This window comes from Peromyscus californicus, unplaced genomic scaffold, assembly GCF_007827085.1.
Source record: "Peromyscus californicus insignis strain IS unplaced genomic scaffold, ASM782708v3 Scaffold_1__1_contigs__length_55948999, whole genome shotgun sequence".
NCBI lineage: Eukaryota > Metazoa > Chordata > Mammalia > Rodentia > Cricetidae > Peromyscus > Peromyscus californicus.
The window spans coordinates 24,188,129-24,205,854 of NW_026294492.1; the positions used below are offsets into that span (position 1 = coordinate 24,188,129).

Here is a 17,726-nt window from a genome sequence, read left to right on the forward strand (position 1 = left end):
AAAATACTCCCCAACAGTGGAGTTCTTCCCAAATAAACAATCCCCAGTACTAGTGTCCCCAGGGAACTGGCCTCAGTAACCAAAGGAACTAGGTCTCCAAACAGAGTAGTAGTAGGTCAAGGCTGTCTTAGGCGCCGTTCCTGCCCCTGAGAGGGCGCTGCTCCTAAGTCAAATCCCCAGGGCTGGGAAAGAAATGCCAGCGCTTTCCCAGAGGGCTCTAGAAGCATCAGTTTGCAGACAGCGTCCGCGCGGGCCGCACAGCGCCTGCCCACAGACATGGCGGCGCCCGACTCGGCTTCGCGTCGCCCGGACCGTGGGGCCGGCTGGGCTTTGCCAGTTCTCGGGGACTTCCTGCACGACTGGCATTTAAACGCGCCGGGGGCGGCGGGATGCTGCGGATGCGGAGCCGTGTGCGCCGCCGCTTACTCCGAGCTGCCTGGGCACCACTGCAGGGGAGCCCGAGCATCCTCTAGCCACGCATCTGGGGTGACCCAGGATCCCCTGCACCGGTTCCCTGGCAGATTTGCTTTTAATTTCCAAGGTTGCAGCTCCCTTGGCTCAGCCGGCAGCATCCTCCTCCCCAGTTCAGCTGCGGATGAAGCAGGGACTGGGCTGGGTCCAGCAGCTGGGGCAGCTCCGGCCATGGTGCATCTGAGCCTGGTGCTCCGGTGAGGTGGCCGCGGCTCGACCCAGGCGGGTGCCTCTCCCTGGAGCCTTCCCCCAGCTGCCGCGATGTTCAGCTGGTTGGGTAACGATGATCGCCGCAGGAAGGACCCCCGAGGTCTTCCAGACGGTGAGTGAGGGGCTCAAGAAACTCTACAAGAGCAAGCTGCTGCCCCTGGAAGAATATTACCGCTTCCATGAGTTCCACTCACCCGCCCTGGAGGATGCTGATTTCGACAACAAACCCATGGTCCTGTTGGTGGGCCAGTACTCTACTGGGAAGACCACCTTCATCAGGTGAGCCACGGCTGGGTGCTGAGCCTTCAGGGTGACATGAAGTGTCTTGATTAAGGGCTCTGAAGAAATTCCTGTGGGAGGCCCCAAAAGTTGACCCTGCTACCAAGTCTCCCATTGAGTCCTACGTGATGTCTCTCCGCCGTTCTTAGCCCTTGGTCAGCTTGAAGCGTTCAAATTAAGAATCACCTCTGTTGTCTAATTTGTGCATTGTGAAACTGAGGCACAGAAGGAGCCAGGCGCCTCATGCACCTGGGGGTGTCATAACCCTTTCCTTGGCTAGGACCTCTGGTCTTGTGTGGCAGCCTTACCTTTGCAGCTGAGCTGTTCTCGTGGTCACAGGCCTGGCAGTGGGGGTGGGCCGTGGACCTTGGGGTCACTTGTTCTTTTACCATTTTCTCCTCCTGTATGACAGAGCTTCTAGGCCTATCTCTTAGAGACTCAAAGGATATGAAGCAAGTGCAGAAACAGAACACTTTTTATATACAATGTTTCCTTCTTTGATCTTAATAGTTCAATAATATTAAAGACTCGCCAAAGTAGAGGAGATATTGACATGTCTCATCCAGCCCCTTGACTTTGCAGGTGAGGTAGCAGAGGTGATGGGGAGGGTAAGGGATGGTTCAGAGCCGCAGGGTGTGTGGATGCAGACCTGGGATGCAGCCCTCTGTGCGTGTCAGGAAATGTTAGCTAAATGCCGATAACCTGAAGAATGCGTCTTCCTTTCCTTTGAATGACAGAATGTAGGGGCTGGAGGCATCCTCAAGAAGTCTGCAGGCATTCAGAGACAGAGGTCTGTGTATTTTCCCCCAGAGTCAGGAATGTCCCTATCTCGGAGGAACAGGCCTCTCTGTGTCCTCAGTGTGCACAGTCTGCCAGGCCAGGCCAGGCTTTTTCAGAGGTGGAGGAGTGCTTGTGGACCTGTGTGCTGAGAGTCATACTCGTACAGTGTGGAAGTAGGGTCTGGTACCCTCCAGAGTCGAGGCTGCTTGCCTGCAGAAGCAGCAGCCCTTCTTTTATTTCTGGGTTGGCATTTGTGACGCCATGTGCTTTGTTTGGTGAGGAGACCAGGAGAGTTGACAGCCCAGTGACTAATTTTCTTCAATGCTGGACTTCTGGGAGCAGTGTGTGCATCCTGCTAACCTGTCCTGTCTGAACAGAGCACCAGGTCAAGTTTGTCTTTGTGGAGTGGACAGTCGTGGGCTGTCCATTTGACCTGCAGTTTGACAAGGTCAGATGATTTCTAAAGATGCGGTCTGGCGGGGGGATGATGGTTTGTCGATTCCATTTTAAATATGAGAGACGAACCCATTGCTTTTCACTTCATTTTTAAAAATCTAAATCTAAATCACTTCCGTTAAAAAAAAAAAAACACTCAAGAAAGCTGTAGCGAGCTATCTTTAGACAAATACATGTATACCCTAAATTTGCCTGTAGTGTTGAGTGGATTTAACTGGAAACACAGAGGGAGAATCTTGGATTCAAGATCAGTCCTTCATTTTATTAAACACCGATTGGTACCAAATGTGTTTCAGAGATACCTGGGTAGTAGGTACACGGGGATCCTCTGTGGTCACTGCTCTCCACTCTGTTGGGTTTTGCCTCATGGGAAGTGTGGGCCACCTGCAAACTGTTCCTGGCCTTGCACAGGCTGCCGTGGCCCTCTGATCGTCCTTGGTCATGACCCAGAGGACATTAAGCTATTGGAACATCTCCTTCCCACAGCAAGGGTACTTGCAAGGTAGCGTCTGTGCCTGAGCCTCTCTTCAGGACCTCAGCTCCAGAAATTTCCCAGCAACCATCTTGCAAAATGGGAGGGAAGAAGAAAGGCGCGTGTTTTAAGAGCAGGGTCCTGAGCAGAGAAAGGGTGTATGAGATGCCCCTCCTGATTTTGCCTGAGTCATCCCTGGCTGTTTCTAGGTCTGAGCAAGTGGCTGGGTGAGGCACCCCACATTATCCCTTATCTGAGGGGGACAGAAGGCTAAGGGGGGGGGCAGCTCCCGCCGCTCTCTTATCCTCCAAGCCCAAGGGTCCCTCTTCCCGCTCACACCAGTAACTGAATTTAGCTCACGCTTCCAAAGCTGTTTCCCCTCGAGAGAGAGTCATCTGGCAGGGCAGGAGGGGGGAAAGTTATCTAACAGGGTAAGGGGGCTGTAACCCAAGGGTTCTCCCAAACCAAACTGCATTTTTCTTCCTTATCATGAAATCTAACCGTTTCATTTATCATTAGAAAGTGAAGAAGAGAATACATTTGAAAATGAAACAAAACTGTCCATAACCTAAAACCCAGGAGAAAACATTAAAAATAATATATTTACCTTCCCTGTACTTACAGCTGTTTTATACTCTGTTGAAATCAGGCTATGAATGTAATTTTGTATGCTAGAGGTTTTTTTTTAGTTATAGTTATAGTGTGAATACACCCCACATAATCATCATTTTTATCTGCTATATAATATTTCACTTTGTATAGATGCAGTTTATTTCTTAATTAGCTATACTACTTCTGCGTATTTCTGGTTGTTCCTACTTTGTTTGCAACTGCAAGATTACCCTGAATAGCATCACCCTCACAGATCGGCCTTTTTATTTTTTCCCAGAGATTCCCAGAAGCAGAATTACTAGGCCAAAGGTTGTGCAGCATTTTTCATAAATATTGAATTAAAGAAAAAAACTTTCTGTATTAAGAGTCACAGTCCACAATTGCTCTGCAGGATGGCAGTAGGCACAACTAACCCTTTCCCCTGAGTAAGTCTGCCCTTGTCTGGATCTTAGGAGCCTTCCCATCTCTGGTTGCGGCCCGACCCTGAGAGGAACCTTACCCCTCCAGAAACAAGGATTTGCCCCCTTGGTTCCCCTCACCATTGGCTTTTTGCCCCCCACCCCGAGTGTCCACCCACTTTCAGTTCAGTTTCAGCCACATCACCAAGTTCTATTTCTTGTCTCGAGAAGAACACACAGAAAGGACATTCTTCTAATAACTAATTAACGTGCTGTGATCTCTGCCTGAAATAACTTCCCTGGCCTAAGGCCCAGCAACCCAGAGTAATAAAATAAACAATAAATTGGTTTGTGGGCTGCTGCCTCCACCAGCCTGTCTCTTTGGAGCACAGTAGCTCTGTGTCCCCCGGCAGCCTGCTTCCGCCTCTGCTGTCTTTCTTGCTGGCCTGCAGCTCTCGGCCCCTCCTTCTTCGGACCTCTTAGAACCCCTGGCCACCCTCTCTTGCTGTCTACTTTCTTTGCCTCCTCTGTCTGCTGGTGGTAGAGGTGGACAAGGGTGTTCCAGGTACCAGCTGCTACTGTGGCCTCCTTGGACCTTGCCTAGGCTGACATGGAGAGGTCTGAGGTTCAGAACCCCACTGGAATGTCTGGGTTGATCTTGAGCCTCATCTGTAGTAGGCCTTGAACTACTGGAATGGTGGGTGTTCCAAAGCGAGGCCAGCTTCGCTGGCCCTTTGAACTGCACACACTTCTTCAAGAACTTTGCAGCTTCCACCAAAGGTGGCGGATGGAGCATTTTCCCATGGGTGCTCCATCTCCTATCAGTTCCACGATAGATGGGGGATGGGGGCCCAACCCTTACTCTGGCCTTTAGTACCTGATCACTCCAGGAAAGATGGTTTCCTTGGAAACCGAAGGTGAAGAGGCCACCATCCCAGGGAGACCCACTCATCTGTAGACTCAATTCTACCTGCAAAGGTACCTACATCACTTCAGGGTCCTGCCATCCTGAGTCAAAGGATGCCATTTTATTGTCAAGGGCCCTGGTCTGTTGGCCTCAAACAGGGCTGGGTGAATATTCAGTTGCTTCTCCCCGAGGTTCATTGGTTACTGAAGGGAACAAAAGGCTTCAGACTAGAGTGGCTGTATCTGCCTGTCTCGGGTCCAGTTGAGGAATCACCTTGAAGCCGGGCATCTGGAGGGTACCAGAGACATCACTGGAGAAAGGTTTGCATCCCATTCCCATTGGCTATGGAACAAAAGTCCTAACCCAAGCTAGGTGAGCAGAACCTGGGTTTCCCTACTTCCTAGCCAGGAGACTGATAAAGGATAAGGTGGATCACACCACCATACCTCTCTGACCTCTTAGTAACCATCTCATGGGAAGAGGAGAGTTCATAACCAATTCAGCACCGTTTAGTTCCAGGTACCGTGAGGATAGTATCATCCCGTCCCTCTTTCTAGCTGAGGTTGACCCTCAGGAGGTAGGGGACAGCCTCCTTCTAGCACCCCCACAGCTTGATGAAGGTAAGGGCATCCTGCCTCTCCATACTACAGAGAGGCAGAATGCCATAGTCAGTAGTGTCCTGGATGGGCAGACTTGTCACAGGGTGGAGCCTTGTCACAGGGTGGAGCCAGGAAGGGAATGCTAAGACCGGATGATCTGAGTTCTAAACTGTCCTTCTATTGCCAAGTACTTCTTCCCATAGTTGAGGGTCCTGTGCACACGTGGCCAGTTAGCCTGGGGCATGGAGCTAGCTTTTCTTAACCTAGCCATAGAAAGTCTTCCATCCACTTTGTGCCTATATGTGTGGACGTTACTGTCTCCCTAAAACTCAGTCAGGCTGATGGGACAAGAATTATCCTGGCCTTATTTTAAAGTGAAAGGATCCATGGTTGGGTGACCCCAAGATACAGATGCATAACACAAAAACCTATAACACAGCACATGTGTGGAGGAGGAGCCCTGAGGTCTCCTGTTACCCAAGAGAGGGAAGAGGGTGTGTGGTTTGTGGGTGAGGTGGGGATGAATCTGTTCAGGCTTTACGGAGGACGCATCTGAACTGGGTTTAGAGATGAGGTGGGGATGTGCCAAGTACCTGCAGGCAGGCCACAGGGAAGGGTTCATTCTCTCTAATTATTGTTTGTGCCGTTGTGGGAAAAGCCTGCTGTAGCCTTTGCTATCCCCAAACTCGAGTATGACCTCAGACAGTTTCACTTTTTAGCTGCCATAGTTAGAAACCAGATGTCTGTTTTAGAAGCCAGGGAGGCGGAGGCCATTCTTTGAAAGTTTCTTAATTGTTTACCTATTTGTTTACTTAGTGTGTGGGTGCATGCGTGCATATGTGTGTGCCTGCCTCTCTCTCTGTGTGTGTGTGTGTGTGTGTGTGTGTGTGTGTGTGTGTGTGTGTGTGTGTACCCTATGTGGAGGTCAGAGGCCAACTTGCCGGAGTCAGGCCTCTCCTTCCACCATGCCAGAGATCACACTCGGGCCGTCGGGCTTGGCAAGTGGCAACTTGACCCACTGAACCCCCTTGCTGTCCCTGCTGTCCCTTTGTGCAACTCGTCCAGTGTCCTGGCGGTCGTGGTAGAGTTGTGTGGGTGCCCTAAGCCACTCAAGAGAACAACAGATTCTCCAGAGGACTTGGGGCACCCAACCCAGAGCCTCCAGCAGCAGTATTGCAGCCCCCCACCCCACCCCCACCCCCGCCTTTGTGGTTATTTCTCCCAGGGCTTAGTCTCAGTAGCAGCTCAAAGCCTGGGCCTCCTCCCCCTGGGGAGATGGTGCCTGAAAGTCAGGCCTAGTTGAGATTTCTTGGCTCCATCCTGAACCCTGGGTACTTAGGTCATCAGGAAAGGACACCACATACTGAGACTGCCAACGAAGCAGGGCATAAAAAAAAAAAAAAATGAAGATGTTATGAAGTAATTTCTACTTAAGAAGCATATGAAGAAGAATCGCCCTCATGGGGAAAAAATCAGATTTGTGTTGATTTTCCCCCACACATACTTTATGGTTTAGCTTTTATTTATTTTGCACTGGATGGCAAAAGGGTAGGAGACACCAAAATCCTTCCAGTGTTTGGGACCTCAAACTTGGCCCTGAGCTTAGACATACTAGTTCTTAGCTGACCCCTCTGCAAAACTGAACTAATGTTCTCAAGTCATGGCGCTGCTAAGGCTGACGACGTGGGATGATAGAAGCAAACGGTATTGGCCACATGGAGAAATCCCTCTCCCCCTTATTTCATGTGTCTCTGTCTCTGCTTGCCCCCACCCAGGCTTGAGTTAACTTTTCTTTTTACACAGCTGTGGGAATGTTTTCACCCAGCAACAGAGGCGATCTGTCCCACTCCCCGCAAAGAAGCAGTGCGTGAGATTCCTCAGTAGAATTTCCTTTCTGGGCACAGTGGTGGCTTTGTTTGAGGGGTACCCAGGGCCACAAGACAAACCCAAATGTCTCTGAGAATGTACCCCATCCAGTTCCCTGCTTGGCTCGACTGTAGCCTCTGGGCCTGCTGGTGACCTCCTTCGACCCTGGGTTTCCCCCGGCCCGTATGTGGTCAGCAAGTTTTGGGTCACGTGAGCATAAGAGGCCAACAGACCCAGCCCAAGGCCCTTTGCCCAGCCACCTCAGGCGGTGGCTCCTTAACTCCCCAGGAAGCTGACCTGTTAGGCTGGCCAGTATTACCCTTCGTTCATCTGCTGAGTAAGTACAGCACGTCTCCCAGAGCTGGAATCTGAGACGCCTTTTAAAGAACAGAGCTCATTGCTGCTGTGGCCTTGTTCATTCTGGGCATTTTTGAGGCTGCCTCAGAGTGGTTCTTACCATCCCCCTAGGTCAGCTCTCCCCAGAGTTCTCATCCACACCCACTACACCTATCTTCTCCACGGGTCTGAATAAGACTTAGCTGCCAACATCAACTGTCCCAGATCAGCACATGGATTCCCACAGGGAATCTGGCCTTACTGTTGCTAATTGTCCTTTTGAAAACCACAGGGCCAAGACCTGCTCCTGTCACCCAAAAGCAACAGCTTTTGTATGCCACCTGCAGTCACGGAGACTGAGTGTGTACCCAGGGCCCGAGTTTCTGGAGACACATGTGTTCCTGGGTTTGTGGGTCCCAAAGCCTCCCCTTTCCTCAGACCCAGGCTCTAGCCAGGTTCTTGCCAAATCATGTACTTTGGTAGCTTATCTCACTTTTTGTTTCTAGTTCCGCATGGGGCAGGGGCATCATTTTTGGCCTGTCCCCAGAGGTGGCTGCATTTCCTGGAGGAGACTTAAGCCATGGAAGGAGACAGTGGGTATAGTGATTAAAGGCATGGGTTCTTAAATCCAAATACCAGATTCAAATCCTAGGTTATCTGTAACTGATGTATACATTGGGCAAATTAACTTTTGTCTCTTCCCCTTTAGAATGGGAAAAGATGCTCAGTATCGGGTACCAGTTAAATGTGTAACACATGTAAACCACTGAACCCTCTGAGTCTACAAGGTAGATTTACTTCCTAGGTACATTTTTTTTTTGGGGGGGGGGCACGAGTTTCGAGATAGGGTTTCTCTGTGTAGTTTTGGTGCCTGTCCTGGATCTCTGCAGACCAGGCTGGCCTGGAACTCACAGAGATCCACCTGGCTCTGCCTCCTGAGTGCTGGAATTAAAGGCATGCGCCACCACTGCCCAGCCTTTTCCTAGGTACATTTGACAAGGAGGATCGTAACACTCATAACCCAGTAGGTAAGAATATGAAAGGAGGTGAACCGTGGAACATCTAGGACAATGTCTAGCATATTGCAGGCAAGCAGTAAGTCTAAACTATGACACCCTTATGTGGTAGTGGGAGATGCTGAGGCCACAGTGTTTAAATCAGGTACCTTCTGAAAAGGCATACCCCTCATAGTAAGAGAGCTCATCCAGGAAGTCCCCAAGGGGAAAAGGTCACCAAGAAAGCAGAAAGCCCAGCCCTATGTGGGACTTTTGTGTTTATTCTCATCACAGCTCCAGGGCAAGTTCTCCAAATGACCCTCTGACTGGAAGAAATCCTTCCTTTATTGTCCCAGTTGTTGGGCTGGGCTGGTCAAGGTATGAGGGACTTTCCAGGGTAACCAAGACTTCCAAAGCTTCCCCACACTGCTGTTGTGGAGTTAAGCCTCTTGGGCAACAGCACTCCAGGCTCTGAGCAGGTCAGCCGCTTCCCCTGGGGCGAGGCTCCTGCAGCTGCTCCATGGGGCTCCTTGGGGACAGAGTCCATAGCAACCCACCCTCAAAGGCCTGAGAACCCTGGAGTAGAGTACAGCTCCAAAGGCTGCTTCCTGAGGGCACAAATAGCCTGCTGGGAACCCAGAGGAAACCCAGCAGGCCTCCCTGGATCCTGCCCACTCTGGAGAGGCAAAGAATGGCAAGGAGCTCAGGCTTGGGCCAGGGAAACTGGGCCTCTGGCTCCAGAGCCGCTCTGCCTTTCCCTGGGCCTTGCTCAGCTTTCTGGGAAGTGACTTATTTCTCCAGGGAGTCTAAGGTGGTAGAAGAATGACTAATGTCTCCCTGATAGGAGCTTGGGTTCCAGCCCCAGTACTCAGAAAGCTATGGAACTCGCCTCAGGTTCATCAGTGCCTACCTCAAGGGGCACCACAGGGACCAAAGAGACAACATTATCAGAGTTTCGGAATAAAATGTGACACTTAGAATTGCTATTGCCCATCAGTGGTTGTTACCAGGAAAATGACAGCCTTAATATGGAGCATGCCAGCATGCCCGGGCTGTGTGTCTGAATCAGCTGGGAATCTGCTAGAGCAGTGGTTCTCAACCTTCCTAATGCTTTGACCCTTTCATACGGTTCCTCGTGTTGTGACGATCCCCCAACCCCCCAACCATAAAATTAATTTTGTTGCTACTTGTTCCTGAGCCCTCACTTTGTAGGTATGTGTCCTACAAAGGCAGTGTCCCTTAGCACTCTCAAAAGATGCTCGGGGACTGTCCTCTGTCTGGCCAGTCCTACCCCGGAGCAGATCCATGCACTGGTATTCAGTCCAGCCTCCCACCGGCTGTGTCCAAACTTGTCCTGGGAGCCTAAAGGGCTCCGTTGTCTGTTGTCCTTAGTGACCACTCCCTGGGTGAGCATGTGCCTTTGCTCTTAACCTCTACAAGGAGCAGCAGCGTGGGAGAAGCAGGTAGCCTTGGGCTCTCGCTGCCCAGACCTAAAGAAGAACAGAGAGGTACCTGTCACGCCATGCCATGGACAGAATTCCAGAAGTCCTTTCCCGGGACAGCGGCCCAGGAAACAGAAGACACTCTGGAGGTCACATTGGCCAATGTCTTAGTAGAACAGACCATGATGCTCAGAGCAGGGAAGGGGCCTGCTCGGGGCCCCGCATGAGCAGAATCAGGTGCAGGAAGTAGAAAGTGAACATGTTAAAAACCACCCCATAAAAATAGGCAACCACTCTTCCTCTGCTCTCCTTCTTGAACTGAGATGTGTCGATTTCAGAACAGACATTTCTCTCCCTTCTAGACAATAGAAACGGCTCCCAGATAGCAAGGAGAATCTCACTAAGAAGCATTTGTAATAATCCATATCAGGGGATTCTACATAGTTATTAACAAGGGTTGAAGTAAATCTAGGCTGCTGCTGTCTCCCAGATGGGTTAAGCATAAACCGAAACCCGAGCATAGCTATTATCGGCAGAGTTGCAGAGCATGTAAATTCCCACCCACGGGGCTGCACGACATCCTCTGTGGTTACTAAGTCTGTGTAAGTTGGGGGCAGGGTATGTGTGTGTATGCAGGTGTCGGGTGAAATAGAAAAAACATTAGTAGGTAAGAGGCAAGTTTTGACTCTACTTCAGATAAAAGCCAAACATGTTAAAAGAAAGCACAGCTAGAATTTCCAACCGAGAGCCCTTCCATGAACCGAAATATTGGCAATAAAACTGCCCGATGCCAAAGGGCACAAGGGAGTGAATGTGTCTTGACTGTAGTCTCATGCTTGTGTCCGCTGAGTAGTGACGGGAAGGGAAGGGAAGGGATAAACTGCTCAAGAACTTCAGTTGGCGGGCGAGACGTCCCGGAGGGTAAGGACTCCTGCCACCAAGCCTGATGGCTCGAGTTCCATCCCAGGACTCATGGTGGAAGGGCAGAGCCAACTCATTAAAGTATCCTCCGATTGTCACACAGGCACAGAGACACATGGCAACACATGAATGAATGAATAAATAAATAAATGAATGAATGAATGAATGAATGAATGAATAAATGAATGAATGAATAAATGAATGAATGAATAAAGCTGTAACACAATAAATAAAAAATAAGAAAAACCTCCACTCATCTATATGTGAGCATGCCTAATCACAAAGGCTGTAGTATGTGTATAAATGGAATATTTCTACAGAACACGGAGAATAGAGAGTTGGACCAAAATCCTAGGGTGGGTAGGAATTCCTTCTTCATCGTTTACCCTTCAGTCTGCTTTTCCATTATATGACATATGAACGTTCTGTATTAAATAACTAGTCACGCATAACCAATGGTCTCCAAGAAGCCAGAAGAGCCTCGGGACTGTCTGATTCTCTGCCTGTGCCTGTGAATGTTCAGCTACCTTGAACTGTGAACTCTCTGACATTCTAGTTGGCAATCAGCTTCAGTCCCGGGTCGCTTCCGAGCCCAAACCTTGCTTTCTCTTCACCCCCTCCTGAGTCAGAGAGGCAGGAAGGACCAAGAAAACAGAGCAGGTGGAGTTGAGCTAGAATCCCAACCTCCTCTGCACAGTGCTTGCTCTGGGTCTGTCCCTGTCCTGTGACCTGTGTATGGCCAGCTGTGTAGTAGACAGACGGGCCATCCATGAGCACCATGCCAACATGCGACTGCACTCTTTCCTGCAGGTACCTGCTGGAACAGGATTTCCCAGGCATGAGGATCGGGCCCGAGCCGACCACTGATTCTTTCATAGCAGTGATGCAAGGGGACGTAGAGGGGATCATCCCTGGGAACGCCCTGGTGGTGGATCCGAAGAAACCCTTCAGAAAGCTCAATGCCTTCGGCAATGCCTTCTTGAACAGGTGAGTCGGGGTGCTGGGGGGAGGGGAAGGGGGTACGCACAGCTGGGTGGCCTCTCTGCTTCTTTGTGGAGCACGGGGGTGAAAGGAGAGGGGTGTGGTCCTGGGAGACTCTGTCTTTTCTAGCAGCTTGATTGTCTGAGTGCAACTTAGGCACTCATCGTGGGCTGTGGGACTTGACGGTTGTAAGCGCAGGGCTGAGACCACCTGATGACGGAGCAGGGGAAGATCTGACAGTGTCCTGGATCACGTGGCCCTCCCCTGCCCTACCCCAATAAAAGCGTTCAAGGGAAGTTATGTGCGTGTTTCCCAGCATTTGCGTACACTATGCCTGGGATTATTTGTCCAAGCAGAAGGGAGCAATAAAGGGTTCTTTCTTGTTCCTGAATGTTCTGACCTGGAAAGAAGGCTGGCTTTAAAGGAGAGGCCTTGAGTTTGACCAGTGGTTCTCTTAAGCTCCCTGTGTGACCTTGGGCAGGTCACCTCCCTCCCCTTAGGACGAGTTCAGGCCTGAAAATACCAAGGTCATCATGAGGCTTTGGATTGAGAAACCTCTAGAGCGGTGGTTTCTCAACATTCCTAACACTGCGACTCTTTAATACAGTGTTCCCCATGTTGTGGTGACCCCCAGTCACAAAATTATTTTCATTGCTACTTCATAATCTATAATTTTGCTACTGTTATGAATCATAACATAAATATCTGTGTTTTTCCAACGACTCTGGTGAAAGGGTCGTTCAACCCAAAGGGTCGTGACCCACAGATTGAGAACTGCTGCTCTAGATCATGTATGACAAGCTAATCTGGGCCTTCATGTTATGACTGCACTTAACTGGAATGTGGACAGGTTCCTGGTTGTACTTCTATGTGGTTAATCCAGTTTACATGTACACGGCACTCAGTTTCAAGGCTGCTCTTTCTTATTGGAGATATTTCTAGTAAAAGGAAAGAACTCTGGCTACCGATGGGCCCGGAATCTGATCCCACCTTGAGCTGTGGATCTTGGACAAGTGACCACATTTCTTTGTGTCTCACTTTGCTCACGTGTAGTAGAGGATGGTGGTAATCTTTGACGAGTTGAAGCAGAGGCGAGTGAGAGACTGAACAGAAGGCAGGGTGTCTGGTACTTAGTAACTAATAGAAATGGTAGGTTATAGTAGGATGGGTCGCTACCGTGTGGATTGTTTTGTTCTTTTTCTTTTTAAATTTGATTCCTGGGCTGGAATCAAATGACTCAGAGGTTAAGAACAGAGGCCTCAAGTTCTGTTCACAACACCGACCTCTGACAGCTCATTGGAGGGGATCCAGGACTGCCTTCTGACCTCCATGTACACTGCAAATCATGTGCACATTCCCAACATAGACACACATATAAACATATTTAAACATTTTTCGAATTAATCTTTAAACTGATTTCCTAATTATTCAAAGAGAGAAATGGGTACCCACTGATACCATTTCCATCTCTGGAAACTGAGGCTTATTACCCAGAAACATTCCCAATATCTCTTATCCTGTAAACTTTCCTGTAGTGACATGTAACCCATAATAGTCTGAGACAAGAAGGGACAGGTGACCTGGTGTAGAACAGTGTGGAATGCCAAGTGGCAGAACATGTTTCCAAAGCAGGGCCAGGGGGACAAGCCATCACTTGTGGGGCATCGGTCTAGTAAGGAGGACCCTCAGGAGGTGGGTGTGACTTCTTAGAAAAGAAAGTTGAAGGAGCATAAATGGATTGAGGTGGTGGGCATTGAGGTGCATTGGGGTGGGGTCCTTGAGACCGGGAGTTTCTACTACCTGGAGCTGAGTGTAGATCTAGGTAAGGGGGAAGAGAGGCCCATGGGATACTAAAACACTGAATACATATGTGTTAGGGGAATTTGATGTAAAAGGATGAGTCAGTGAACTAAGGCTTCTTGGGGGAGAGACATGATGCACTCAATTTTGGATAGCTCAGTTTGCAGTGACTGTGAGTCAGCTAAGGAGCTTTATTCTTCTGAGGCAAAGATGAGCTGGCTTCCAGGTGACAGGGGAGAAGAACCTGGGGTCCACGAGAGTCAGTCATCAGAAGAGATGGGCGGCCAAGGTTAGCGGTTAACCCCCTTTCTGGATAACTGTGCTTACAGTGATAATAGCATCGATATGTAATGGCAGATGGTCAGTTATGATAACAGATTTCTGTAATTACCGTAGTAGCCAGCACATTCCTGAGGGAGGAGGTTAATGACATAAAGATGTCATTAGCCAAACCCAGCAGGGCCCAGTGACTTTCTGATTGGACTTTTGAAACCAAGGAAGTCTGTGTGTGACTAGTCTGGCTAACACCACGTAACCTCATTCAGTATTGCCGTCTTCATCCAGAAGATGACAAAATGCCAGTCACAGAGTCTCCGGACACCCCCCCCCCCCATCTTCCTACAAACATATAAAGAAAACCCGAGAGGGGAAAAACATATCGAGAGCCGGTAGCTGTCACTGTGTGGATTTCACACTTAGAAACGGGGGGTGGGTGGGAGAAGGATGGGTGAAGACACTGTTTCATTGTCTTGCTGAACGGCTTTCTTTTCTAAACCGTAGAAAAACATAATTTAAAAATTTTTGAAAATAACTTCTACAAAGCATAGACGTGGAAGGTGTTGTGGGGGCGGGGGGGGGGGGAGAGGAAGTACTCCGAAGGTGAGGCCTCTAAGGGGCCTACCATCTCTCTTTAAAGCTGTGCTTTCGCTTTCGGTGATTAAAATGTTCCGTCTGAAGGAGCAGACCCCGGTGAGGTCCCACTTCGGGGTTGCTAGCCACGGGGACCTGTATGGCACTGGGAGGACAGCAGGTGTCCCATCCCCCAGGCGTGGTACCAGGGGGTAGGGTACATGTTTTATTGTGGGAGACTCTAGGCCTTGGAGGCAGCAGCTTGGGTGAGCTTAGTATGGGAAGTAAGACTGTGTCTAGCCCGAGTACGGCTAGACAGCCATCCTAGAGAAATGCCTGGCTGAGCTAGCTCTATAGATGCCCAAATAACACACTCCTGAATGGTATGATCCATCTCTCAAGGCTAGCCCCGATGCTACCTCCCTCCAGGAAGCCCTCCTAACGAAGTCATCTCTCTGCCTGGGTTCTAACAAACCCTTCTTTGACTTTGGGATGCTGACCCCTCCACACTGTGGCTTGTCATTATTGTGTATAGCATCTTTTCCACCACCAGGAGCAGGGATCAAAATTGTTATGTCATGGGGATCTTGAAACTAGGGGCTCAGAGCATGAGCCCGGACTGCCTCAGGATCACCTTGGGAATTTTTTCACAGAACAGATTTCTGGGCATATTGCAGTCACCTTCTGCATGGTCTTGTGGTCTTCTGCTCTGTACCTACCTACTTACTGCCTTGTGCTAAATGAGGCTTGCAGATAGGAACATGTGCAGGATGCACAACGATGGGGGGGGGGGGATGCATAGTGATCAAGTCAGAAGAGGGTTCCCATACCCCGACTAGGTGCAGATCTTGAGGCTCCTCTTGCCCCGTGACTGGGAGCACTGTGCGGAGGAGGTAGAATTCTGATTGGCTGTCAGGATCTGGCCAAGCTAAGTAAAGCCTTTCAAGACAGGAAGTGGCTGGCCAGGGATCATTAAAGACTTGGGGCCACAAGCATTAAGACAAGGCTTTGGACACATATGGGAGGTAGGATAGCATTATGGAGTATCCCTATTGGCCAGCGAACACGGTACCAAGCACTTCAAAACAAGATATGGCAGACGGCAAGAGAACCATAACTCACTCCCTGGATTAGCTAGCATACCTAGCAATCCCATACCAGGTGACCTGGGACCCTGCAGTCAGTGGAAGGGTCAGGGGATGGAACCCTTGAGGCTGGACCAGCGAGGTGCCTCAATGGCTCACCACAGCCTTCCTCTCCCCATCTGTGCAGGTTTGTGTGTGCCCAGCTGCCCAATGCCGTGCTGGAGAGCATCAGTGTCATTGACACACCGGGGATCCTCTCCGGTGAGAAACAGAGGATCAGCCGAGGTAAGCAGCATCCCTGGTGGGTGTTGGTGTTAGTCACCCACTCCTGGCCTCTCCTGCCATGTCTCTTATGAGCCCCTGAGTAGCCTATTACCCCTTCAGCTTTGGGTTTAGGATTTTTGAGACAGTCTTGTGGGGCGTTTACCCAACCACCCCCACAGTTCCCAGAGTTTTCTTGAGTGCGAGCAGCAGGAAATATTAGATAGGATTCATTGCAGAGAATCTTGAGGCGATAAACAGATAGAAAATAAAGGATAGCCTCGAGAGGGCCTGGAACCTATTCCAACGGGCCCTGACTGTCTCTGCCCCAGGGTTTTTATAGAGACGCCAAGGGGTGGAGCAAAAGACCTCCTTCCCCTAGCACAGCCAAGTGCAGACCATCTCAGACACCTGCACTCAGGCCTGTGGTCCTAATCATCCTCTATGCGGACATGCTGGGTAAAGCCACGAGGAACCCGAGAACGGGCTCCCACAGGTCCCCCTTTCTTAATATATAAAAAAGTAACTATTAATGGCTTACAGCAATCTCCATAGCTGTTATACCTCCCAATATGGGAGTAGAGGATGATATAGATGGCATTTCTCTTTTGAATTAGGTCCAAGGTGACTACAGCAGTCTTAGCTGCCTCAAGCCCTTTCTAAACCAAAAACTCTTAAGGTGACTACAAACTTAAAGAATCCCTTAGCTTCATCATTACCATTAACAGATTAACATAAATATTGCTATACATGGTCACAATTCTCTCAATCTTACAACTCAAAGCAAACTCTTAATTAACAGAGCCATTAGAATTAGCATATATTTAACTTTGCAAACACTTAAGGTTTCTTAACACAGATCTAACAAGACAGAATAATTTCTACAAACACATCTTATTTAAATTTTTCTATTTCTTACTCTTAATTATTATCACTATCTCTATTAGAAAGATTGTCTTAACTAGACAGGAAGTACGTACATCATTTCTAAAGTTTAGAGTTTATAGTCAGCTTTGTTATAAAGCACTGGGATTTAGTGAGTGTTGTTGTTATAGAATTGTGATAGTTGTTGCTAGGGGACTGTAACCTTCCCAGGATGACACCACACTCCAAAGTTGCCAGTTCTCTTAGCCGTTCCAGACCGGCAGAGATGCACTGTCAGCGGTAGACGGTTTTTAACTAGAGGCTGTCCCTTCACCCAAATTCATAATAGTTCCCCTAAGTGCTTCAATTCAGACAAACATTTCTATTACAGCAGTACTTTTGGTTTGTTCTACTGAAAAACTTCACTTCACGCTGAGTGAAATTACCGTATTTAGCTGCTGTAAAGCTCTTCACCAAATACTGCACAGCTATTAGGTGATATGAAGTATTTTTCTAAAGGAGCTAGTAAAGCCGCAAGTGGCACAGCTCCGAACTGTATTTAGTATTTTCACTTCATTAGCTTTAACTCCTGATGTTATTAGCAGCTGTGATATTTAGCATTGATTTTTTATAAGGAACTTTCAGGTGAATCAACTCTTTTGTAAGACAGCTAGATTTTCTGAAGTTTGTTTCCCATCTATAAAGCAGTCATTTCTTTTTTGAATGCCTGTATCCTCTTAGATTTGCAAAGGAATCACTCATTGCAGGCAGTTTGTTCAAGAGGTAAAGAATTTTTTTAATTTCAACATAAGTTTCTTCATATCTAAGACAACGTTCAGTGTATAAACTGCTCTCTTGCTTTCTTAAGGATTTTAAAGTGGCTTGTTTGCTCTTAAAGGTAGCTTTTTGTCATCCAACTACTGCAAAAACTTTGCACAACTATTAGGGTAAATAAGGAATTTTACCAACGGAGCCCCAAACTGCGAAGTGCCTAGTTCCGTATCCTTTCAATTTTTCCAATGGAACTGACACTTAAACTCTTAGATGATTTTCCTCCTTATTCTTTTAAAGACTGTATTTTAAGTTTATCATGAACGTATTTTCGAGCTGACAAACGTGTTTCAGGGCAATGTCGCCATCTT

The 17,726-nt window shown here is 48.8% G+C and overlaps 1 protein-coding gene across 1 annotated transcript in view; it reads left to right on the forward strand.

The window, feature by feature from the left end:
- The first annotated feature begins 730 nt into the window (after positions 1–730).
- Positions 731–17,726, forward strand: part of Ehd3 (EH domain containing 3) — a 32,143-nt gene continuing 15,147 nt past the window's right edge. Inside the window, 4 exon segments of the mRNA XM_052746240.1 lie at positions 731–774; positions 776–960; positions 11,555–11,731; positions 15,647–15,744. Coding sequence (XP_052602200.1) covers positions 733–774; positions 776–960; positions 11,555–11,731; positions 15,647–15,744 — 502 coding nt within the window. The 5' untranslated portion in view covers positions 731–732.